At 45.2% G+C, this 26,909-nt stretch overlaps 1 protein-coding gene across 2 annotated transcripts in view; it reads left to right on the plus strand.

Moving 5' to 3' along the window:
- DDC (dopa decarboxylase) overlaps positions 1-25,393 on the plus strand; it is a 379,409-nt gene extending 354,016 nt beyond the window's left edge. For both annotated transcript variants that reach the window (XM_073678337.1, XM_073678336.1), the window contains exons 14-15: positions 1,098-1,318; positions 25,251-25,393. In XM_073678337.1, the coding sequence (XP_073534438.1) occupies positions 1,098-1,304 (207 nt within the window). In that variant the 3' untranslated portion in view covers positions 1,305-1,318; positions 25,251-25,393. The remainder of the gene's footprint in view (positions 1-1,097; positions 1,319-25,250) is intronic.
- Positions 25,394-26,909: the final 1,516 nt, after the last annotated feature.

A 26,909-nucleotide genomic window follows, 5' to 3' on the forward strand; every position in this document is an offset into this window, starting at 1 on the left:
TCCATTCTTTGTAGGTGGGAAAAGTTGCACAATCAGCAGTGTATCAAATACTTATTTTCCCCACTGTATGTTGACATGACAGTGACCATTTAAAATATCAGCATTGAAGAATCTAATTTGACACACAGATGGTCCATTCTGGCCAGGGTAAATTGTGCTTAGGGAAAAATGTGTCTATCACTCAAGTTTGTGTCGTTCACTCTGATATTTTAAGGCTACCGACATGAAGAGGTGATTTTATGAAAGTGATGAGTGCCACAAATTCTCACTTTAGAGGCGTAAGTAGAGAACAAAATAGCGCAATAGGGTTTTACTTTGGTGCTAGTGCAAGTGCTATTGCAAAGTGGTACCACGTGGTTTTAGAAATCGTTCACACGACCGTATTTTCGGTCCAGGTGCTGTCCATGGAAAAAATAGAGTGCATTCAACCAATGTTATTCAAAGGGGCAGTGCAGCTGAGCAATTTTTTTCACTGACTGGATATGTGTGTGAAAAAAAATTGCAGCATGCACTAGTTTCTTCCATGTGTTGGATGAGACTCACCCATTCAAGTTTATGGGTGCGTAAAATAAAATCGGCTACCATACGGAGCCACAGTATAGCATTCGGTTTTTACGGATACATTGCAATTACATAAAATAGGAGACCATAAATGGTCTTATAAATGATTAATAGCTGCTGCTATAAAAAACGGATTGTAAATGGACTGCACATGGATAACAAGTGAGAAAAAATTGTTAGCTCTCATAAATGACACCGGTTAGAATCTGAAATGTGTAGCACTCTTATATGGTTATATTCATGGAATCCATTTGAAGTCATGTTTTTCATTTTTCTACAATAAAGTTCACAATTCTACTGGAGTTGGATATTCTATTCAAAATTTCTATTTAGAAAAAAAATCATCCCACTTTTCTGGATGCAACTATGAATGATTTTTTATACACTTGTGTGACCCTAGCCTCACAGCGAGGATCAATGCAGAGTATACAGCATATACAGTTGCATTCAATCTAATCATATTTGGTTTATTAAATAAATTAAACATCAGAAACCATAAAACTGTTCAATCTTTTCCATGATTTTTCTTTATTTAGGGATCCAACGCACTGAACAAATCACTTCTTCAAAAGATAAATAATTTAAAGAAAATACATATAGTGCCATGCTGCTTAGGAGAAAAGTTTATTTTAAGGTTTGCTGTGTGTGCTCGAACTGTGGAATCAAATCACATTGTATTTGCTTGGAAGCACATTGAAGAACTGGCCACTGAACTCCTAATGGCGGAAGGTGAAAACAAATAACACAACTTCTTTTGGTAAGAGTTTCATCTTTTATGGGGCAGATTTACTAATCCAGTCTAGTAATAAACAAGTGCCACATTCATTACTGTGGCTTATACTGGATGAAAAATGGGGTGCATCTTTATACACTTTTGTTTAAGTTTACACCACCTATCGGTTGCCTTACCATGCACCAAAAATTCTCTGCCAACATTTTGATGTACTATGTCACTTCTCAGACTGCACCCCTTTCCTGTAAAGTCACATCTGTTAGTAAACACAGCTGAAAAAATATCTACAATACTATAAATGTTTATAGGCCAAATCAGTAAATCCTCTTCAAAAAATTTTGTGATCTGCAGCAAACAAAATTGCTGAAAAGCCTGTGTGGGTTTTTTAGATCCGGTCTTATTAATGTTCACTCTTTATTTTGAGATCAGAGCTCTATGGGGGCCATATCATCACTTCCAATACTGCTTGGTATTCTTTAGATGAAGATGGTTCTTAATGATATTGGCTTCGTGTTTGGAGTTGTTGTCCTGATGCTAAATTTTGAAGCCAATCAGATGCTTCTCTGATAGTACTACATGATATTTGTCTGTATTTATCAACTTTGAGGACACCATTAATCTTGACCTAATGCACTACTATAATGGTAGGCCCCTTAAGTAGCTGTGATCTCAACATACTTGAGTCTGTCTGGGATTACATGAAGAGAAAGACAGATTTACATAAGCCTACATCAACAGAAGATTTCTGGTTAGATCTCCAAGATGTTTGGAATAGCCTTCTTGCCGAGTTCCTTTAAAAACTTTGCAAGTGTACCTAGAAGAATTTATGATTTGATGTTGGTTTGACGGCAAATGGTATTTACACAAATATTTATTTGGTTTAGATTTCTCTTTTGTTCATTCACTTTGCATTTTGTTCATTGATAAAAATAAACCCTTAACAATGCGATTTTTGAGAGCATTCTTACTTTGCATCAGTTTTTCCACATTTGCCTAAAACTTTTGCACAGTACAGTAAATGAGCTTATTGGACATCTCATCTCAAAGTTACAGGCCTTTATATGTAGTTTGACTCCCTTTCCAACTTTACACTTATTTGAGTTAGTCTGTTCAATATCATTGGGGTCTCCACTGTAGGATTCCAAGGGATAAGATACTTCTTCTCCTATGGATGGGTGATCATTGTAATTGTAGGACATCACTTTTAACTATAGCTCTAACAGCTATTGTAGTTACTGTGTGGCCCAAAGGCAGTGGGGCCCTCTCAAAGGCACACATTTGGGCAGATTTACTAAAACTGCTTTGTTTAATGTAACTTCTTTCAAATTCCTCGGTTGAAATTGATGGACATGTATCTTTTTTCAACTGTACTATGTAACCATGTAACTATATGTATCTTTACACCACCTACTAGTTTGTGCACAGAATTACAATTTAGGAAACACCCCTTTCCACTAAGCCTTTTTCCCTTGTCAGACGAAAGACAGAAAGTGTCCAAAACACAAAATAAACATGATGCAAGTCATTAAAGACAATTTTCCAGTGTACGTAATTATAATAAATCTCATACAAAGTGTTTTGTATAATAAAAAACATACTTATAGCTTTTTGCTGTCTGGCTCTGATATGTGGATTTTCCTTTGAATAGAACATGTGTTTTTTGACTGGACTGATCTTCATTCTCTAAATTCTCAATTAATGGATAAAATCTGTATTCAGTGAAGAGAGATAGGAGATGGCAGCTGGTGTTGATAAGATTTTATGTTGGTGCGAGGGTTAGTAGGAAGGAGGCGCTCTGCCTCTGTCTCCATCCTTCTTCCCCTTCTATCGACATAGAATCTTATCAATATCAACCTTCACCTTGTATCTCAGTAATGTCAAAATTTGTCTTCACTGAATACAGATTTTACCTGTGAGTTGATAATTTTGAGAATAAATGATCTGTACTGGAGGAGAAAAAAGCAGATTGCTCTGATAAAATATATAGTTACTTATTTTCATGTGTACTATTGAATTATGAAATAAAAATTAATACAACGGTTATGAATTAAGCTAGCCATACACATTGCTGGGCTGATCGTTCAGCTGCCAGCCATATCCGCCGTCTATCCCATACACACTCATTCAGCCGAGAGCTCCTGTGTTTTCCATGAAAGAGCCGTCACCAGACATGTCTGTGGTGGCTCATTTCCGGAAGAACAAAGTGATTGGCAGTCCAAAATCAGGTATGCTTGATTGACATCTTCCCGACTATAAGTTGTCTGGGGCCATCCATTGCCGTTAGACTGTCTGCCGAATCTGTTGATATCAACATTAGCCTAATGTGTATGGGGGCCTTTACTGTATTTCTTTTAGTATTTTGCTCCCAATCCTGATTTTTTCTGAAGTGCTATGTATTCTGGTTACACAATTGCTCAGCATTGTCAGTATTAGGGCTGTGCTGGGTCTACTTAGATCAAGCACCTCTCCCCTGGACCAGCATCACAGTGATTCTATTATCATTCCTATTATGAAAGCAAGCCAGATTTTTTTCTGTACTAGTATATAATTCATGACTAACTTTTTTCTCCCAAACACGTGATAAAAATCACTTACTGTCATATTTTCTAGTGGTGTCATGAACAATTATTTGTAACTTCATACAAAAGAAAAAAAGGTTGGCACTACTCCCGAAAACAGGATAAACACATTGGGCGATAGTCACACATGTGATGCACAATGTTTGAGATAGTTCAAATGTAACATATCAAAAAGTAGACTGACACTCACCACATAGATAAAACAGCTGTTTGTTTTCTGTGCATGGTTGAGAGGTATACAAAAAGAATAATATACAGCAGGTCAGTAGCCTCCAGACGTTTCTCAGGGTAACTTGAGAAAGCACTCTGTGCGTGAAACGGCCAGAGGCTACTAACCTGTGTTACGCTGGCGTGTCCTTTAATAAAATAAAATAAAACTTAAATGACACGTCGGGGTCCACTGGACTGCAGAGGAGCTGCAGCAGCTGAGTCCAGAGAAATGTTCAGCTAAGCACAGAGAAAGAAATGAACTAGTGTGTTAAGTGCTCACACAAGTAGTAACTAAACTAGGTACAATGCTGGGAGTTAACAACACTCCAGAAATGAAACGAATAAACTTCTGCACTGCAAGACACCGCTGTGCAGAGCAGGAAGGATTTGACAGCATGAAATGCCCGAGCACTAGATGGCGGCGTATAGAGCTGCAGATAGCTGCAGGCCAGGAAAGGCCTGGAACCTAAGTTTCTAAAGAGGAGGAGGATCTCTGCAGCACCCAACACAAGGGTGTAAAAGTGGCAGTCTGACCACACATACAGTGGCGAGCCCTGGAATGCCCGATTGGTAGCAAGGACGCCTCCGTGGCGGCGTGGAACCAACCGGTGAACCGACATGGTAGAGCTTGCCGCTCACAGCCTTCCCCTAGCCCTAATTGATGGCTAGGATGACTAGGGAGCATTCAGCAGGAACCCTTGACAACGACTCTCACACACTGCATTTACTGCCAGAGACCTCACCCCAGGTTAGAAAAACATAGACCAGGCACCGGGGCGGAGCCCTTAAATACACTAGAGACAGCCTCAGCCCCAGCCCCCTAGGACAAACAACCATGCTGTATCAGACAGAAGGGGGCGTGGCTTAGCGGCACATGACCGCAAGGGGGCATGGTTTAGCAGTACAGACCGCAAGGGGCGTGGCTTAGCGGCACATGGCCGCAAGGGGCGTGGCTTAGCGGCACATGAGCAGAAACCACACTTAGAATCCCTAGAACGGAACCTAAATGCTGACAATTACTGACCAGCAGGAAAGGGCCTGGCCGGACGCTGCGAGAAAGCCCTTCTCCTGCGTTCCGGCCTAACAACCTGCTGAAAATTGTTCTTTCTGCATACCTCTTGAACATGCAAATAAAATAAACAGCAGTTTTATCATATTACATGGTGAGTGGCAATCTACTTTTGGATAAATTATTGTAACTTGATTGGCGATTTGGTCTTCCTACATTTTTCTGCTCTGACAGATAGTTAGACAGCATGGAAAATAAGCAAGTTTGCAACTGATTTGCTTTTCAATATGCTGTCATTATCTTGCTATGAAAGATTTTATCATACATAGTTTACAGCTTGTTGCTATAGAGATTAACCACAAGAGCCCAACCAGTATGTGCAGTAGACATATTAACCCCTTTACCCCCGAGGGTGGTTTGCACGTTAATGACCGGGCCAATTTTTACAATTCTGACCACTGTCACTTTATGAGGTAATTACTCTGGAACACTTCAACGGATCCCCCTGATTCTGAGATTGTTTTTTCGTGACATATTGTACTTCATGATTGAGGTAAAATTTCTTCGATATCACTTGTGTTTATTTGTGAAAAAAACGGAAATTTGGTGAAAATTTTGAAAATTTTGCAATTTTCAAAATTTGAATTTTTATGCCCTTAAATCAGAGAGATATGTCACACAAAAGAGTTAATAAATAACATTTCCCACATGTCTACTTTACATCAGCACAATTTTGGAACCAAAATTTTTTTTTGTTAGGGAGCTATAAGGGTTAAAAGTTGACCAGCGATTTCTCATTTTTCCAACAAAATTTACAAAACCATTTTTTTAGGGACCACATCACATTTGAAGTCACTTTGAGAGGTCTTTATGACAGAAAATACCAAAAAGTGACACCATTCTAAAAACTGCACCCCTCAAGGTGCTCAAAACCACATTCAAGAACTTTATTAACCCTTCAGGTACTTCACAGGAATTTTTGGAATGTGGAAGAAAAAAATTAACATTTAACTTTTTTCACAAAAATGTTACTTTAGACCCAATTTTTTTTATTTTCGCAGGGGTAACAGGAAAAAAATGGACCCCAAAATTTGTTGTGCAATTTCCCCTGGGCACGCAGATACCCCATATGTGGGGAAAAAACACTGTTTGGGCGCACGGCAGGGCTCGGAAGGGAAGGAGCGCCATTTGACTTTTTGATTGTAAAATTTGCTTGAATAATTAGCGGACGCCATGTTGCGTTTGGAGAGCCCCTGATGTGCCTAAACAGTGGAAACCCCCCACAAGTGACCCAATTTTGGAAACTAGACCCCCAAGGCACCTATCTAGATGCATAGTGAGAACTTGGAACCCCTAGGTGCTTCACAAATTGATTCGTAAAAATGAAAAAGTATTTTTTTTTCCACTTTTTCATTTTTACAAATCAATTTGTGAAGCACCTGAGGGCTCCAAGTGCTCACTATGCATCTAGATTGATGCCTTGGGGGGTCTAGTTTCCAAAATGGGGTCATTTGTGGGGGAGCTCCACTGTTTAGGCACATCAGGGGCTCTCCAAACGCGACATGGTGTCCGCTAACAAATTGAATGGAAAATCGGCTCAAATTGTTAGTGGACACCATGTTGCGTTTGGAGAGCCGCTGATGTGCCTAAACAGTGGAAACCCCCCACAAGTGACCCCATTTTGGAAACTAGACCCCCAAGGCACCTATCTAGATGCATAGTGAGAACTTGGAACCCCTAGGTGCTTCACAAATTGATTCGTAAAAATGAAAAAGTATTTTTTTTCCTCTTTTTCATTTTTACGAATCAATTTGTGAAGCACCTGAGGGTTCCAAGTGCTCACTATGCATCTAGATTGGTGCCTTGGGGGGTCTAGTTTCCAAAATGGGGTCACTTGTGGGGGAGCTCCACTGTTTAGGCACATCAGGGGCTCTCCAAACGCGACATGGTGTCCGCTAACAAATTTTTTTTTCATAATAATATTTATTGATGGGTACATTATATTTTTATTTTTAGTGGATTATTTTTTTTATTTTTTTTAAATATTTTTATAATTTTTTTTTATTTTTTTTCCACTTTTTGGGAGTTTTTTTTACTTTTTTACTTTGTCCCACTATGGGACTTTCACTTTTTTTATTCTGATCGCCTGCACAGCATAGGGATGGAGCACAATCCCTGTGTCATGCAGGCAGTCAGCGCTGGACAGGGAGAAGATAGTTTGGAGATGCACTGCACATGTCCAAACAATCTTCCTGCTGTCTGGTGACCCGGATGTTGTCATGACGACATCGGGTCGTCATGGCAACACCCGGGAAGCCGCGGCACACAGCGCTGGAGGCCAGAAGAGGAGGTGAGTATCTGCGATCACCTCCCCTTGCCTCCGCAATGCTGCGATCGACTTCGATCGCAGCATTGCGGGGGTTAATGTGCTGGGAGCGGTACCGGGTGTCAGCTGTGACAATCAGCTGACACCCGGCGGCGATCGCGCCCGCACAGCCTGTGTACGCGCGCGATCGCGATGACGTACTAATACGGGTCAGGCTCTTAAAGCCCAGGGCACTGACGCCTATTAGTACGTCATGGGCTTTAAAGGGGTTAAAGGCTGATGAGTTGACTCATGAGATACAGTACAGACCAAAAGTTTGGACACACCTTCTCATTTAAAGATTTTTCTGCATTTTCATGACTATGAAAATTGTACATTCACACTGAAGGCATCAAAACTATGAATTAACACATGTGGAATTATATACTTAACAAAAAAGTGTGAAACAACTGAAAATATGTCTTATATTCTAGGTTCTTCAAAGTAGCCACCTTTTGCTTTGATGACTGCTTTGCACACTCTTGGCATTCTCTTGATGAGCTTCAAGAGGTAGTCACCGGAAATGGTCTTCCAACAATCTTGAAGGAGTTCCCAGAGATGCTTAGCACTTGTTGGCCCTTTTGCCTTCACTCTGCGGTCCAGCTCACCCCAAACCATCTCGATTGGGTTCCGGTCTGGTGAATGTGGAGGCCAGGTCATCTGGCGTAGCACCCCATCACTCTCCTTCTTGGTCAAATAGCCCTTACACAGCCTGGAGGTGTGTTTGGGGTCATTGTCCTGTTGAAAAATAAATGATTGTCCAACTAAACGCAAACCGGATGGAATAGAATGCCGCTGCAAGATGCTGTGGTAGCCATGCTCGTTCAGTATGCCTTCAATTTTGAATAAATCCCCAACAGTGTCACCAGCAAAGCACCCCCACACCATCACACCTCCTCTTCCATGCTTCACGGTGGGAACCAGGCATGTAGAGTCCATCCGTTTACCTTTTCTGCGTCGCACAAAGACACGGTGGTAGGAACCAAAGATCTCAAATTTGGACTCATCAGACCAAAGCACAGATTTCCACTGGTCTAATGTTCATTCCTTGTGTTCTTTAGCCCAAACAAGTCTCTTCTGCTTGTTGCCTGTCCTTAGCAGTGGTTTCCTAGCAGCTATTTTACCATGAAGGCCTGCTGCACAAAGTCTCCTCTTAACAGTTGTTGAAGAGATGTGTTTGCTGCTAGAACTTTGTGTGGCATTGACCTGGTCTCTAATCTGAGCTGCTGTTAACCTGCGATTTCTGAGGCTGGTGACTCGGATTAACTTATCCTCAGAAGCAGAGGTGACTCTTGGTCTTCCTTTCCTGGGGCGGTCCTAATGTAAGCCGGTTTCTTTGTAGGGCTTGATGGTTTTTGCAACTGCACTTGGGGACACTTTCAAAGTTTGCCCAATTTTTCGCACTGACTGACCTTCATTTCTTAAAGTAATGATGGGCACTTGTTTTTCTTTACTTAGCTGCTTTTTTCTTGCCATAGTACAAATTCCAACAGTCTATTCAGTAGGACTGTCAGCTGTGTATCCACCTTACTTCTACACAACACAACTGGTGGTCCCAACCCCATTTATAAGGCAAGAAATCCCACTTATTAAACCTGACAGGGCACACCTGTGAAGTGAAAACCATTTCTGGTGACTACCTCTTGAAGCTCATCAAGAGAATGCCAAGAGTGTGCAAAGCAGTCATCAAAACAAAAGGTGGCTAATTTGAAGAACCTAGACTATAAGACATATTTTCAGTTGTTTCACACTTTTTTGTTAAGTATATAATTCCACATGTGTTAATTCATAGTTTTGATGCCTTCAGTGTGAATGTACAATTTTCATAGTCATGAAAATACAGAAAAATCTTTAAATGAGGTGTGCCCAAACTTTTGGTCTGTACTGTATAAGTCAGCTCTCTCCAGCTCATTGACAAATGTACATTTCCCCTGTCAGGTTTTGATCCAGAGCTGCTATAAGTTCTGCAAAATAACAATCCCCTCTCCCGTACCATGGGCAGTTTCCAGAGCAGTTTTTCTATTCACTGCTTTTCTCACTTGAGTTGTGTGCTTGTTCAAAGAACCTGTTATCGCTAAATGCAAATATGCTGATAACAACGTGGACATCAGAAGAAGTACTGACAGATGTGATGTGTCACACTGGCAAGCAGAAGCTCAGCAGTAGGACAAAGCTACTGAAATAGAATTCTCATTCAAAGAGGAGAGCCTGCCTTACCAACAACAAAAAAGTGAAAGAGGTTGTGAAGCAGTGTGCTGCTGAAGACACACATTGAGAAAACCCCTAAGGGCTCATTCTCATCTGCGTATAAATCAGACGAATGCAATCCGATAAAAAATAGGATTGCACTCTGACTAATGTTATTCAATGATTCTGGAGGCGGACGAGGTGCATGCACAGATTGAGATCTCGGCTCCCGAAATCTCGTGTCCCGAGATTTCAAATTGCACATGTGCTGCCCCCGGCTGCCATTTTCCTGAGGCCCACCGCAGGGAAATCAATGAGAAGTGCAGGGACTCCGCTCACCGCCGGCATTTTCTGAAAGCCCAGGGTCCGCAGCCTCGCATTGCCGGTACACCCCCTCCTCCCAGCCTGGGGGCCGTAGCATAACCCCACCCCTGCCACAGTGGCCAGCTTCCTTCAGCAGCAACCAGACCCCTCTTGTGACCCCGCTCTACCTCAGTTGCCTACCCTAGTGAGCTACCATAAAGTCGGACTATAAGACGCACCATCATTTTATTAAAAAAAATGTTTTCCTATTTTCCTCCCCAAAAATTGGAGTAAGTCTAATGGTCCGGTGTATCTTATAGTCTGCAAAATAGAGTATTTAATAGGTTAAATAAGGCTAAACACCCATTAGTGCCACATGAAAATCATCAAAGGGTGCTTGTTTATTATATGTAGGGGGCTTATGACATTAAATATCTATAGGACATCTATCCTATTCTATCTATCTATCCATCTAGCTATCTATCGAGCTATTCTATCTAGCCTATCCATATCTGTATATAAGATTGCTTTATTAGTTTGTAAACTAGCATTGCATACGCACGTCATACGGATGCTAGGTGAGAAATATTGCATTCTACTCGCATAACACTACTTTTCTGGATGAACATCAGACCATTTTTTTTTACACAGATAAGAGCAAGCCCTAAGAGAGATTATAAAATCCACTTCAATAGTAGTTAGAGCTTGGTTTCAGCCATCCAATGCCTCATTACTAGTGTTGAGCGATACCTTCCGATATCGGGAAATATCGGATCGGATTGGATCGGACCGATACCGAAAAAGTATCGGATATCGCCGATTCCGATACCGGAAACCAATGCAAGTCAATGGGACAGAAATATCGGAATGAAAATAAACCCTTTCTCTCCTTGTAGGTTAATTCTACATGAAGGAAAACAACTAAGAATAATGTAGAATGTATTTGGGGAGGTGGGGGAGACAATAAAGGCATAGAGGTTTAGCCCAATCAAATGGAATAGCAGGAATTAATATTTTTTTTAAGACGTTCTGAGTTACGGAAATATTGACTATGTTAAGTATTTTTATATTTTGTCAGATATTTATGTTTCACTACTTCCATGCTCTTCACCTTCTTTTTTACTTCTCCCACACTTTCTCCTTCATCATCCTCAGCATCTTTTTCATCCTCTCCTTCTTCACCTTCTTCGTATTATTCTTTTTTTTTACATTCTTCATATTCTACTTCTTCATCTTCTTCATATTCTTCTTCTTCATCATATTCTTATTTGTGACAGGCATTCCTGTAGTTGTTATCTATAAAAGGTTGGACATTACACCTTTTGTTCTGCCCGTCACAAAAGATTTACAACAGGATTTGTCCGCGTTCAGTTTGGCCTGCATCAGCAGGCCTTTTCCAGGGGCACCACGAGGAGGAACGGACTCACCCCCATACACTGCTTAGTCATCTTCTGCTTATAATTTAGATATTATCTTTTGCTCTGATTTTTAGTCTTATGCTTAATGTTCTTCCGCTTTTTGTTCTGCAGCTTCTTGTATTTCTGCATCTTGGTTTTCTGTCTCTTGTTCTTCTGTATCTTGGTGCTTGTCTTCTCTTCTTTGTCCTCTTGGTCAACTTCTTCAGGGTCATCTTCTTGGTCTTCTTCGGGGTGGTCTTCAGGGTCGTCGTCTTCGGGGGTCCTCGTCTTCGGGGTCCTCGTCTTCTTCGGGTTGGTCTTCTGGGTCCTCGTCTTCGGGGTCCTCGTCTTCTTCGGGGTGGTCTTCAGGGTCCTCGTCTTCTTCGGGGTGGTCTTCAGGGTCCTCGTCTTCTTCGGGGTGGTCTTCAGGATCCTCGTCTTCTTCGGGGTGGTCTTCAGGGTCCTCGTCTTCAGGGTCGTTGTCTTCGGGGTCCTCGTCTTCTTAGGGTTGGTCTTCAGGGTCCTCGTCTTCAGGGTCCTCGTCAGGGAGATCCAGGGTGATTACCAAGAACCATTTCAAAAAGCTTGAACTTGGAAATGCAGCAGAAGGTACAAGAAAGCTGAGGAACTACCGAGAACCAGCTGACAGTACTGGAACCCGGATGGGTAGCAGAAGGTACAAGAGCCAATGGAACTGCCGAAGACCAGCTGACAGTACTGGAAGTCGGTTACTAAGCAGGAGGTACCTGTGCCAGAAAGCACTACCAAGGACCAGCAGACGTTGGTGGAACTTGGATACCGAGAAGGAGGCACCTAATCCAAAGGCACTGCCGAGAACCAGCTGACGGTACTGGAACCCGGATGGGTAGCAGAAGGTACCCATGTAAAAAAAAGTTCAAGGCCGCGAGCCGGCCGCAGTTACCAAAACCCACAGTCCTACAGGGGGTGCTTGTCCTATTGGCACTATGGAACCAGCCTTCATTGCCTGATCCCGCAGCCCACATAGGAGTCACCTAAACTGCAGGCACCATAGAGTCGGCTAACCCGACCGCAACACGACAGGACAACGCATTGGAGGCAAAGTGACGTTAACACTACCCGGAAACAGCTGGCGTGCTGGAACCAGGCTGGGCAGGAGGGAGTACCCGTGCCAAAGTCACTGCCGAGAACCAGCTGACGGTACTGGAACCCGGATGGGTAGTAGAAGGTACAAGAGCAAATGGAACTACCGAGGACCAGCTGACGGTACTGGAACCCGGATGGGTAGCAGAAGGTACAAGAGCCAATGGAACTGCCGAAGACCAGCTGACGGTACTGAAACTCGGTTACTAAGCAGGAGGTACCTGTGCCAGAAAGCACTACCAAGGACCAGCAGAAGTTGGTGGAACTTGGATACTGAGAAGGAGGCACCTAATCCAAAGGCACTGCCGAGAACCAGCTGACGGTACTGGAACCCGGATGGGTAGCAGAAGGTACCCATGTAAAAAAAAGTTCAAGGCCGCGAGCCGGCCGCAGTTACCAAAACCCACAGTCCTACAGGGGGTGCTTGTCCTATAGGCACTATGGAACCAGCCTTCATTGCCAGATCCCGCAGCCCACATAGGAGTCACCTAAACTGCAGGCACCATAGAGTCGGCTAACCCGACCGCAACACGACAGGACAACGCATTGGAGGCAAAGTGACGTTGACACTACCCGGAAACAGCTGGCGTGCTGGAACCAGGCTGGGCAGGAGGGAGTACCCGTGCCAAAGACACTGCCGAGAACCAGCTGACGGTACTGGAACCCGGATGGGTAGTAGAAGGTACAAGAGCCAATGGAACTTCCGAAGACCAGCTGACGGTACTGGAACTCGGTTACTAAGCAGGAGGTACCTGTGCCAGAAAGCACTACCAAGGACCAGCAGACGTTGGTGGAACTTGGATACCGAGAAGGAGGCACCTAATCCAAAGGCACTGCCGAGAACCAGCTGACGGTACTGGAACCCGGATGGGTAGCAGAAGGTACCCATGTAAAAAAAAGTTCAAGGCCACGAGCCGGCCGCAGTTACCAAAACCCAGAGTCCTACAGGGGGTGCTTGTCCTATTGGCACTATGGAACCAGCCTTCATTGCCTGATCCCGCAGCCCACATAGGAGTCACCTAAACTGCAGGCACCATAGAGTCGGCTAACCCAACCGCAACACGACAGGACAACGCATTGGAGGCAAAGTGACGTTGACACTACCCGGAAACAGCTGGCGTGCTGGAACCAGGCTGGGCAGGAGGGAGTACCCGTGCCAAAGTCACTGTCGAGAACCAGCTGACGGTACTGGAACCCGGATGGGTAGTAGAAGGTACAAGAGCAAATGGAACTACCGAGGACCAGCTGACGGTACTGGAACCCGGATGGGTAGCAGAAGGTACAAGAGCCAATGGAACTGCCGAAGATCAGCTGACGGTACTGGAACTCGGTTACTAAGCAGGAGGTACCTGTGCCAGAAAGCACTACCAAGGACCAGCAGACGTTGGTGGAACTTGGATACCGAGAAGGAGGCACCTAATCCAAAGGCACTGCCGAGAACCAGCTGACGGTACTGGAACCCTGATGGGTAGCTGAAGGTACCCATGTAAAAAAAAGTTCAAGGCCGCGAGCTGGCCGCAGTTACCAAAACCAACAGTCCTACAGGGGGTGCTTGTCCTATTGGCACTATGGAACCAGCCTTCATTGCCAGATCCCGCAGCCCACATAGGAGTCACCTAAACTGCAGGCACCATAGAGTCGGCTAACCCGACCGCAACACGACAGGACAACGCATTGGAGGCAAAGTGACGTTGACACTACCCGGAAACAGCTGGCGTGCTGGAACCAGGCTGGGCAGGAGGGAGTACCCGTGCCAAAGTCACTGCCGAGAACCAGCTGACGGTACTGGAACCCGGATGGGTAGTAGAAGGTACAAGAGCAAATGGAACTACCGAGGACCAGCTGACGGTACTGGAACCCGGATGGGTAGCAGAAGGTACAAGAGCCAATGGAACTGCCGAAGACCAGCTGACGGTACTGGAACTCGGTTACTAAGCAGGAGGTACCTGTGCCAGAAAGCACTACCAAGAACCAGCAGACGTTGGTGGAACTTGGATACCGAGAAGGAGGCCCCTAATCCAAAGGCACTGCCGAGAACCAGCTGACGGTACTGGAACCCGGATGGGTAGTAGAAGGTACAAGAGCAAATGGAACTACCGAGAACCAGCTGGCGGTGCTGGAACCCAGGGTAAATACTAAAAACAGAGTGGAGCCAGAGGTGTAATTGGAGCAAGTTTTAAATCAGTAGTACAGTGGATGTGGACAAAGCAGGAGAATTTGCCGGACACACAGCAGGGGAACAGCTGACGTTACTGAACCCCAATAACACTGGAGCAAGCATTGACTGTGCAGACGGCACTTCTGAGCAGCAACTAGCGGTATTGGAGCCCAGGGTAAATACTAAAAACAGAGGAGCCAGAGGTGTATTTGGAGGAGGTTTTAAATCAGTAGTACAATGGATGTGGACAAAGCAGGAGAAAATGCCGTCCGCACAGCAGGGGAACAGCTGACGTTACCGAACCCCAATAACACGGCAGCAAGTGTTGACTGTGCAGACGGCACTTCCGAGCGCCAACTGGCGGTGTTGGAGCTCAGGGATAATACTGAAAACTGAGGAGCCAGAGGTGTAATTGGAGCAACTTTAAAATCTGTAGTAGTGAGAATGTGGACAGAGCAGGAGAAATTGCCGTCCGCACAGCAGGGGAACAGCTGACGTTACTGAACCCCAATGACACGGCAGCAAGTGTTGACTGTGCAGTCGGCACTTCCGAGCGCCAACTGGCAGTGTTGGAGCTCAGGGATAATACTGAAAACAGAGGAGCCAGAGGTGTAATTGGAGCAACTCTAAAATCTGTAGTAGTGAGAATGTGGACAGAGCAGGAGAAATTGCCGTCCGCACAGCAGGGGAACAGCTGACGTTACTGAACCCCAATGACACGGCGGCAAGTGTTGACTGTGCAGACGGCACTTCCGAGCGCCAACTGGCGGTGTTGGAGCTCAGGGATAATACTGAAAACAGAGGAGCCAGAGGTGTAATTGGAGCAACTTTAAAATCTGTAGTAGTGAGAATGTGGACAGAGCAGGAGAAATTGCCGTCCGCACAGCAGGGGAACAGCTGATGTTACTGAACCCCAATGACACGGCAGCAAGTGTTGACTGTGCAGACGGCACTTCCGAGCGCCAACTGGCGGTGTTGGAGCTCAGGGATAATACTGAAAACAGAGGAGCCAGAGGTGTAATTGGAGCAACTCTAAAATCTGTAGTAGTGAGAATGTGGACAGAGCAGGAGAAATTGCTGTCCGCACAGCAGGGGAACAGCTGACGTTACTGAACCCCAATGACACGGCAGCAAGTGTTGACTGTGCAGACGGCACATCCGAGCGCCAACTGGCGGTGTTGGAGCTCAGGGATAATACTGAAAACAGAGGAGCCAGAGGTGTAATTGGAGCAACTTTAAAATCAGTAGTAGTGAGAATGTGGACAGAGCAGGAGAAATTGCCGTCTGCACAGCAGGGGAACAGCTGACGTTACTGAACCCCAATAACATGGCAGCAAGTGTTGACTGTGCAGACGGCACTTCCGAGCGCCAACTGGCGGTGTTGGAGCTCAGGGATAATACTGAAAACAGAGGAGCCAGAGGTGTATTTGGAGGAGGTTTTAAATCAGTAGTACAGTGGATGTGGACAGAGCAGGAGAAAGTGCCGTCTGCACAGCAGGGGAACAGCTGACGTTACTGAACCCCAATAACACGGCAGCAAGTGTTGACTGTGCAGACGGCACTTCCGAGCGCCAACTGGCGGTGTTGGAGCTCAGGGATAATACTGAAAACAGAGGAGCCAGAGGTGTAATTGGAGCAACTTTAAAATCAGTAGTAGTGAGAATGTGGACAGAGCAGGAGAAATTGCCGTCCGCACAGCAGGGGAACAGCTGACGTTACTGAACCCCAATAACACGGCAGCAAGTGTTGACTGTGCAGACGGCACTTCCGAGCACCAACTGGCGGTGTTGGAGCTCAGGGATAATACTGAAAACAGAGGAGCCAGAGGTGTAATTGGAGCAACTTTAAAATCTGTAGTAGTGAGAATGTGGACAGAGCAGGAGAAATTGCCGTCCGCACAGCAGGGGAACAGCTGAAGTTACTGAACCCCAATGACATGGCAGCAAGTGTTGACTGTGCAGACGGCACTTCCGAGCGCCAACTGGCGGTGTTGGAGCTCAGGGATAATACTGAAAACAGAGGAGCCAGAGGTGTAATTGGAGCAACTTTAAAATCTGTAGTAGTGAGAATGTGGACAGAGCAGGAGAAATTGCCGTCCGCACAGCAGGGGAACAGCTGATGTTACTGAACCCCAATGACACGGCAGCAAGTGTTGACTGTGCAGACGGCACTTCCGAGCGCCAACTGGCGGTGTTGGAGCTCAGGGATAATACTGAAAACAGAGGAGCCAGAGGTGTAATTGGAGCAACTTTAAAATCTGTAGTAGTGAGAATGTGGACAGAGCAGGAGAAATTGCCGTCCGCACAGCAGGGGAACAGCTGACGTTACTGAACCCCAATGACACGGCAGCAAGTGTTGACTGTGCAGACAGCACTTCCGAGCGCCAACTGGCAGTGTTGGAGCTCAGGGATAATACTGAAAACAGAGGAGCCAGAGGTGTAATTGGAGCAACTCTAAAATCTGTAGTAGTGAGAATGTGGACAGAGCAGGAGAAATTGCTGTCCGCACAGCAGGGGAACAGCTGACGTTACTGAACCCCAATGACACGGCAGCAAGTGTTGACTGTGCAGACGGCACATCCGAGCGCCAACTGGCGGTGTTGGAGCTCAGGGATAATACTGAAAACAGAGGAGCCAGAGGTGTAATTGGAGCAACTTTAAAATCTGTAGTAGTGAGAATGTGGACAGAGCAGGAGAAATTGCCGTCTGCACAGCAGGGGAACAGCTGACGTTACTGAACCCCAATAACATGGCAGCAAGTGTTGACTGTGCAGACGGCACTTCCGAGCGCCAACTGGCGGTGTTGGAGCTCAGGGATAATACTGAAAACAGAGGAGCCAGAGGTGTATTTGGAGGAGGTTTTAAATCAGTAGTACAGTGGATGTGGACAGAGCAGGAGAAAGTGCCGTCTGCACAGCAGGGGAACAGCTGACGTTACTGAACCCCAATAACACGGCAGCAAGTGTTGACTGTGCAGACGGCACTTCCGAGCGCCAACTGGCGGTGTTGGAGCTCAGGGATAATACTGAAAACAGAGGAGCCAGAGGTGTAATTGGAGCAACTTTAAAATCAGTAGTAGTGAGAATGTGGACAGAGCAGGAGAAATTGCCGTCCGCACAGCAGGGGAACAGCTGACGTTACTGAACCCCAATAACACGGCAGCAAGTGTTGACTGTGCAGACGGCACTTCCGAGCACCAACTGGCGGTGTTGGAGCTCAGGGATAATACTGAAAACAGAGGAGCCAGAGGTGTAATTGGAGCAACTTTAAAATCTGTAGTAGTGAGAATGTGGACAGAGCAGGAGAAATTGCCGTCCGCACAGCAGGGGAACAGCTGAAGTTACTGAACCCCAATGACATGGCAGCAAGTGTTGACTGTGCAGACGGCACTTCCGAGCGCCAACTGGCGGTGTTGGAGCTCAGGGATAATACTGAAAACAGAGGAGCCAGAGGTGTAATTGGAGCAACTTTAAAATCTGTAGTAGTGAGAATGTGGACAGAGCAGGAGAAATTGCCATCCGCACAGCAGGGGAACAGCTGAAGTTACTGAACCCCAATGACACGGCAGAAAGTGTTGACTGTGCAGACGGCACTTCCGAGCGCCAACTGGCGGTGTTGGAGCTCAGGGATTACAGTTCAGGTGGTAGAAACATGAACAGAACAGGAGACCTGGATACTTTTGGCAACAATTATTTATTCTGGAAGAGGACTGGCAAATTCATGAGAGATCCAGGCCTTGTTCATTTTGAGAAAAGTAAGCCGGTCAACGTTATCGGAGGATAGTCGCATGCGACGGTCTGTTAGTACACCACCTGTGGCACTAAAGACGCGTTCCGATAATACACTAGCAGCAGGGCAAGCTAGCTCCTCCAATGCATACTGACTTAGCTCTGGCCATGTATCTAGCTTACAGACCCAAAACTTGAAGGGAGAAGAGCCGTCTGGGAGCACACTAAGAGGGCAAGACATGTAGTCTGTCACCATCTGACGGAAACGTTGCCTCCTGCTGACTGGAGCCGTCTGTGATGGTGTAGACATTTGTGGCGGCGGGGACACAAAACTTTGGCACATTTCGGCCATACTGGTCTTGCCTTGTGCTGAGGCGCTGCTTCTGCTCCCTCTTTGTGCAGAGCTTCCTCCACTGCCTCGACGCACTGAGCTGCTTTGTAAAGCACTAGCAGCACTGCTCTCGGGTGGAATGGAGAACATGATGGAATGCACCAGTGCGTCTTGGTACTCCCGCATTTTACGCTCCCGGTTCAACGGTGTTATGAGGCTTTGTAAGTTGTCCCGGTAGCGAGGATCTAGGAGGGTGGACACCCAATAATCAGCCGTGTTGAGAATGTTGGCGATGCGGCGGTCGTTTCTCAGGCACTGCAGCATGAAATCAACCATGTGCTGCAGACTGCCAACTGGCCAAGAAACGCTGTCCCCTGCTTGAGGCGTGATCTCTGCCTGCTCTGCATCACCCCACCCTCGCTCTAGATACTGACTACTAGAGCATTGTGTACCTCCCTCCTCTGGGCAGATGTCTTCCTCATCCATTGACTCCTCCTCATCCTCCTCACAAAGTGTCCCCTGCCTAGGCCTTTGTGAGGAACCACGTTGCGCAGACTGTAGAGAAGCAGATGGCATTTGTGACTCCTCATCATCCACCTCTTCCAAAACCTCGTCCCTTAGTGCTTGCAGTGTTTTTTCAAGCAGGCAGATAAGGGGGATAGTCATGCTGACTAGTGCATCATCTGCACTCGCCATCCGCGTGGAATAATCGAAGGCACGCAAAACGTGGCAAATGTCCTTCATAGAGGCCCACTCAGTGGTGGTGAAGTGTGAACGGCGCGCACTGCGACTTCTTTGCGCCTGCTGCAGCTGGTACTCCATTACTGCTGCCTGCTGCTCACACAACCTCTCCAACATATGTAACGTTGAATTCCACCTGGTGGGTAGGTCACATATGATGCGATGTTCCGGAAGACGTAATCGGCGCTGCAGAGCTGCAATGCGTGATCTTGCATTGCTGGAACGCCGCAAGTGAGCGCACTCTATGCGGACCTTGTGAAGCAGTGCATCAAGATCCGGATAGTCCCTCAAAAAACTCTGCACGACCAAGTTGAGCACATGTGCCAGACATGGGATGTGAGTGAGGTTGCCTAGGCCCAGAGCTGCCACCAGATTTCGGCCATTGTCACACACTACCATGCCTGGCTGGAGATTCGCTGGCACAAACCACACGTCGCTCTGCTGCTTGATGGCATTCCAGAGCTCCTGCGCTGTGTGGCTTCGATTCCCCAAAGAAATTAATTTTAATACGGCCTGTTGACGTTTGGCCACGGCTGTGCTCATATTGGTCACCATAACAGGTAACCGTTCACGGGTCGATGTGGAGGTAGACCGTGACGGCTCCTGCAGCGCTGATTCAGAGGAACTGGAGTATGAGGAGGAGTCAATGTGTACAGACTGGATTCCTGCAATCCTTGGAGTTGGCAGAACACGTACAGCGCCACTCTCAAGATCTGTACCCGGCTCCACAACATTTACCCAATGGGCAGTGAGGGAAAGGTATCGTCCCTGTCCATGCTTACTGGTCCACGCATCGGTGGTCAGGTGGACCTTGCTACTGACGGCGTTTTGTAGCGCATGTTTAATTTTTCCCTCCACATGATGTTGCAGGGCAGGGACGGCTTGCCTGCTGAAATAAAATCGGCTGGGCACGTTGTATTGTGGGACTGCCAATGCCATAAAGTTACGGAATGTGTCAGTCTCCACCAGCCTGAATGATAGCATTTCAAGGGCCAGTAGTTTAGCAATGCCAGCATTCAGAGCCTGTGCTCGGGGGTGGTTTGCCCAGTATGGGCGCCTTTTCTCCCATGCCTGTGCTAACGATGGCTGTAGACTGGCCTGGGAGTGTGAGGATGACTGGGAAAGTGGTGCTGTGGGTGGAATTACACTGTGTCTCTGTACAACAGTGCCAGAGATTCTTCCATGGCGATCCTGTGAGGAAGCCGAACCAGCTGTGTGTGAGCTGGAGGAAGAGGCTACAACACGAGCTGAAGAGGTGGTAGGTGGCGCTGTAGGTTGGCCTAGGTCTTCAGTGTGTTTTTGTAACTCCACCACGTGCTTGGTCCGCACATGTTTCCACATATTTGTGGTATTGAGGTTGCTGACACTTTTCCCTCTTTTCACCTTCTGATTACACAGCTTGCATTTGACAAAGCAAATGTCATTTGCAACTGTGTCAAAAAAGGACCAGGCACTGCAAGTCTTGGGAGCGCCCGCTTTAGATTTTGGAAGAGCCATGCTCCTAATGGGTGCCGAAGTGGAGGCTACAGGCAACCAAGTCTGCCCCCTCCCTCTCCCTCCTTTTTGGGCTGTTCGGGGAATCTCTTCCTCAGAGCTGCTCCCACCACCTTCCTGTCTCTCACGCCATGATGGGTCAAGGACCTCATCATCTACACCACCCTCTTCAAACAACTGCTTCTCCTGGGTAGTCTCGACAGCACAGTACGCACCAGAAAGTGGCACCTGAGTCTCATCATCAGATGCGTACTGAGGTGTGCTGCTGACCATAGGCACTGGCCCACCCGCCTCTTCAGATTCAGAGAGACAAAACGGTTGCGCATCACTGCATACTACCTCTTCTTCAAATTCTCGAATTCTGCTTGGCTAGCCCCCTCTTTCCAAGCCAAGAGATTCAGAGAACAGAAGTAGAGATGGCTCCTGTCCAGGGCTCTCTGACTGCCTGGGCAATTTGGCAGGTGGTGAGGAGACAGATGGGTGCTCTTCAGTGCTCAGGACCTGAGAGGATCTGGAACTAATTGAAGTCGATGCGTTAGCTGCCATCCATCCGACAACGGCTTCAATTTGGTCCTCCCACAGCAGTGGGGTACGGCTAGCTCCTACAAAGCTGCGCATAAAGGACTGTTCCCTGGTAAAACTGGGGGATGCTGAGTCACTGGTGCCCGCAGCAGGCACAGAATCCCCACGTCCTCTCCCTGCAGGCACAGAATCCTCATGTCCTCTCTCTGCAGAAACTCCACGCCCACGCCCACGACCACATGCCTTACTCCCTGCCTTCTTCATCTTGGTAGACTGATAAAGATAGGCAGAAAAGTACTAAGGGCTTAGTGTGCTTATTCCTGAACAGCTGCTAACAGGTATAAGAAACACTAATTTTATAAAGTGTGGACTAGACTTTAATATGAGCTAATGTGGCCTACACAATTGTAAAGTGGAGTGTTTGGTGAACTTTATTTAGGTTTTTTTTGTCACAAAAAGACACTGGATGTTCCTAAAGATGTAATAACGATAGTATCACAAACTTTTTGTAGCTATTACAATGTAGGAAGGTAACCTACAATGCAATAGATGAGGCTGCAAAAAATAGGCTAATACTAATCTGGCTGGGGCTGCAGGGCCCAATGCTGCCGAAAGGCTCCTCTAACTACTCCTATATACAGTCATGGCCAAAAGTATTGAGAATGACACCAAAATTATATTTTCACATGATCTGCTGGCCTCTGGTTTTTATAAGTGTTTGTCTGATGTTTATATCACATACAGAAATATAATTGCAATCATATTATGAGTACCAATAGGTTATATTGACAGTTAGAATGAGTTAATGCAGCAAGTCAATATTTGCAGTGTTGCCCCTTCTTCTTCAAGACCTCTGTAATTCTCCCTGGCATGCTCTCAATCAACTTTTGGACCAAATCCTGACTGATAGCAGTCCATTCTTGCATAATCAATGCTTGCATTTTGCCAGAATTTGTTGGTTTTTGTTTGTCCACCCGTCTCTTGATGATTGACCACAAGTTCTCAATGGGATTAAGATCTGGGGAGTTTCCAGGCCATGGACCCAAAATCTCTATGTTTTGTTCCATAAGCCATTTAGTTATCACCTTTGCTTTATGGCAAGGTGCTCCATCATGCTGGAAAAGGCATTGTTGGGCGCCAAACTGCTCTTGGACGGTTGGGAGAAGTTGCTCTTGGAGGACATTCTGGTACCATTCTTTATTCATGGCTGTGTTTTTAGGCAAGACTGTGAGTGAGCCGATTCCCTTGGCTGAGAAGCAACCCCACACATGAATGGTTTCAGGATGCTTTACAATTGGCATGAGACAAGACTGGTGGTAGCGCTCACCTCTTCTTCTCCGAATAAGCTGTTTTCCAGATGTCCCAAACAATCGAAAAGGGGATTCATCAGAGAAAATGACTTTGCCCGAGTCCTCAGCTGTCCACTCCCTGTACCTTTTGCAGAATATCAGTCGGTCCCTGATGTTTTTTCTGGAGAGAAGTGGCTTCTTTGCTGCCCTCCTTGAAACCAGCCCTTGCTCAAAGAGTCTCCGCCTCACAGTGCGTGCAGAAGCACTCACACCAGCCTGCTGCCATTCCTGAGCAAGCTCGGCACTGCTGGTAGTCCGATGCCGCAGCTGAAACAGTTTTAAGATACGGTCCTGGCACTTGCTGGTCTTTCTTGGGCGCCCTGGAGCCTTTTTGACAACAATGGAAGCTCTCTCCTTGAAGTTCTTGATGATGCTATAGATTGTCGACTGAGGTGCAATCTTTGTAGCTGTGATACTCTTCCCTGTTAGGCCATTTTTGTGCAGTGCAATGATGGCTGCACGTGTTTCTTTAGAGATAACCATGGTTAACTGAAGAGAAACAATGATACCAAGAACCAGCCTCCTTTTAAAGTGTCCAGTGATGTCATTCTTACTTAATCATGACTGATTGATCGCCAGCCCTGTCCTCATCAACACCCACACCTGTGTTAATGGATCAACCACTAAAACGATGTTAGCTGCTCCTTTTAAGGCAGGACTGCAATGATGTTGAAATGTGTTTTGGGGGTTAAATTTCATTTTCTGGGCAAATATTGACTTTGCAAGTACAGTAATTGCTGTTAAGCTGATCACTCTTTGACATTCAGGAGTATATGCAAATTGCCATTACAAAAAATGAAGCAGTAAACTTTGGAAAAATTACTATTTGTCTCATTCTCAATACTTTTGGCCATGACTGTAGTGTGTTTGGAACCAATTCAGCTGAATACGGATGGAACCACCACACTAATAGGAGAAATCAGGAAAAATTATGAATTGGCAAAAAAGGACAATGTATGAGGCAGTGGCACACACTGAGTGCACTACAACCAGACGTGGTTGAAGCACACACTACAGGGTGAGCTGCACTCACACACCAGACCTTGCAGACAGCGGTGAACAGTACAGATGCAGAGCACTGTGCACTAGCGCTGCAAGACCAAAAAAATTTCTCTATCTACTCCTATATAGTGTGTTTGGAACCAATTTAGCTGAATATGGATGGAACCACCACACTAATAGGAGATATCAGGAAAAATTATGAACTAGCAAAAAAGGACAATGTATGAGGCAGTGACACACACTGAGTGCACTACAACCAGACGTGGTTGAAGCACACACTACAGGGTGAGCTGCACTCACACACCAGACCTTGCAGACAGCGGTGAACAGTACAGATGCAGAGCACTGTGCACTAGCGCTGCAAGACCAAAACAATTTCTCTATCTACTCCTATATAGTGTGTTTGGAACAAATTTAGCTGAATACGGATGGAAACACCACACTAATAGGAGATATCAGGAAAAATTATGAATTGGCAAAAAAGGACAATGTATGAGGCAGTGACACACACTGAGTGCACTATAACCAGACGTGGCTGAAGCACACACTACAGGGTGAGCTGCACTCACACACAGAGACCTTGCAGAAAGCGGTGAACAGTACAGATGCAGAGCACTGTGCACTAGCGCTGCAAGACCAAAAAAATTTCTCTATCTACTCCTATATAGTGTGTTTGGAACAAATTTAGCTGAATACGGATGGAACCACCACACTAATAGGAGATATCAGGAAAAATTATGAATTGGCAAAAAAGGACAATATATGAGGCAGTGACACACACTGAGTGCACTACAACCAGACGTGGCTGAAGCACACACTACAGGGTGAGCTGCACTCACACACAGAGACCTTGCAGAAAGCGGTGAACAGCACAGAGAACTGTGCACTAGCACTGCAAGGCACAGCGATTTATAAAGTAGCTTGGGTAAAGCAGAATAGACCAAATAGGTAGCTAAAACTGTCCCTCAGAACAACAGCATCCTATCCCTAACTGAATTCACAGCAGAGTGAGCTCAAAATGGCGGCGGCGGCTTTTCAAGTGCATCATGACATCATTTCAGCAGCCAATCACAGCCATGCCATTAGTTAAGATGCCTACATGCCTAACAGGATGTGCCCACACTTCTTAGGATCCTCATTGGCTGAATAAAATGAAAATGGCTCATTGCATTATGGGAACTTCCGATTCCGGTATACGATATTGCAAAAGTATCGGAATTAAGTATCGGAATTCCGATACCGCGAATATCGGCCGATACCCGATATTTCAACACTACTCATTACCCTTCAAACATAATTTTTTTTTTACAACCACCACTAGCTGGACTGAATTCTAAACATGTTTCCATACAGAGTAACAAGATACTCATATTTAGTTCTTACTTCTTATGTATTTTTGTTTTATAATGTGTAAATGCATGTGATTCGTTTTTTAACCATTTATTATTTACATTTTTTAGGCCAAGATATTGCTTAGGAAGAAATGAAGAAAAATAGGTTGAAGTTGAACATCCTATATTTTCATAGAAGTATATTTATTTTCTTGTCTTTTGTTAGAATAATGTGAATCAATCCAGTGGAATAAATGTGAATATGTGACATATTACTGATTTGATTCTTATTGCACCTTAGAGTAAAAACAAGATACAGAGAAAATAATAGGCTGTATTGTGACACAGCCATTTTACTTATCACTCGTTTTCCATCAATACTTTATGAAAAGGTCCTACGAATAGCCACCACTTATTCAACATGTAGCATGTGTATCTATTAATTGTTTCTTTCACTCTAGACATATTCTAGTCATGTACACTGTATGAATAAACGTATTGAAACATAGTTGTAAAAAATAATGCACCAAGCCATGCATTATTCCTTTACAATATGTGAAAGAATGGTTTGTTCTAAATGGGACACTGAATTCTAGAGTGTTACTGTAATTGGATCCTACTGCTGCAACCAGTCATTTTGTGAAATTTCTTCACTTCTGTATTATTCAAAGTGGAAGAATTTTGCCTTTAACAAAAGCACAACATCTTTACGACTGGACCTTCATGGCAAGGGTTTCTATGGCCTTACATCAAAACTAACAATACCAATCATTGAATGGAGTAGTGTAAAGTATGGATGAGTCTAAGTTTAACGATTGCCAGGATAACATTATCTATCTGACTGCATTGTATCAACTTTAAATTAAATTTTGCTAGGGTTGTTCTTCAGGGATTGCCTAGTCCCCTTGTTTCCCGTGAAGGTGAAATCTTAACGCTTCAGCACACCAAGACATTTTGGACGATTGTATTCTTCTAACTTTTTGGGAACAGTTTGGGGAAGGTCCTTTTTTATAGCTTATATAAATATTGCTGCATCTTATTGGAAAGAAAACACACTGGTGTGCACCACCACTAAATTGTAGAGACCTCAAGGGGAGGGGGTTTAGAAGGGAAAAGAGTGTGTATAAAATTTAACTTTTATTATAATCTATATAAATAAAAATGTAAATGTTTGTTTGTTCAAAATCTTACATCTCTGAAAGTTCTTCACCAATTGCTTTGAAATTTTAACACAACATTGCATTCGAATACACGCATGTTTTTATATACAGTACAGACCAAAAGTTTGGACACACCTTCTCATTTAAAGATTTTTCTGCATTTTCATGACTATGAAAATTGTACATTAACACTGAAGGCATCAAAACTATGAATTAACACATGTGGAATTATATACTTAACAAAAATAGTGTGAAACAACTGAAAATATGTTTTATATTCTAGGTTCTTCAAAGTAGCCACCTTTTGCTTTGATGACTGCTTTGCACACTCTTGGCATTCTCTTCATGAGCTTCAAGAGGTATTCACCGGAAATGGTCTTCCTACAATCTTGAAGGAGTTACCAGAGATGCTAAGCACTTGTTGGCCCTTTTGCCTTCACTCTGCGGTCCACCTCACCCCAAACTATCTCGATTGGGTTCAGGTCTGGTGACTGTGGAGGCCAGGTCATCTGGCGTAGCACCCCATCACTCTCCTTCTTGGTCAAATAGCCCTTTCACTGCCTGAATGTGTGTTTGGGGTCATTGTCCTGTTGAAAAATAAATGATGGTCCAACTAAACGCAAACCGG

This window comes from Phyllobates terribilis, unplaced genomic scaffold (assembly GCF_046119375.1).
Source record: "Phyllobates terribilis strain yellow unplaced genomic scaffold, ASM4611937v1 Scaffold_4__5_contigs__length_816908805, whole genome shotgun sequence".
Lineage (NCBI taxonomy): Eukaryota > Metazoa > Chordata > Amphibia > Anura > Dendrobatidae > Phyllobates > Phyllobates terribilis.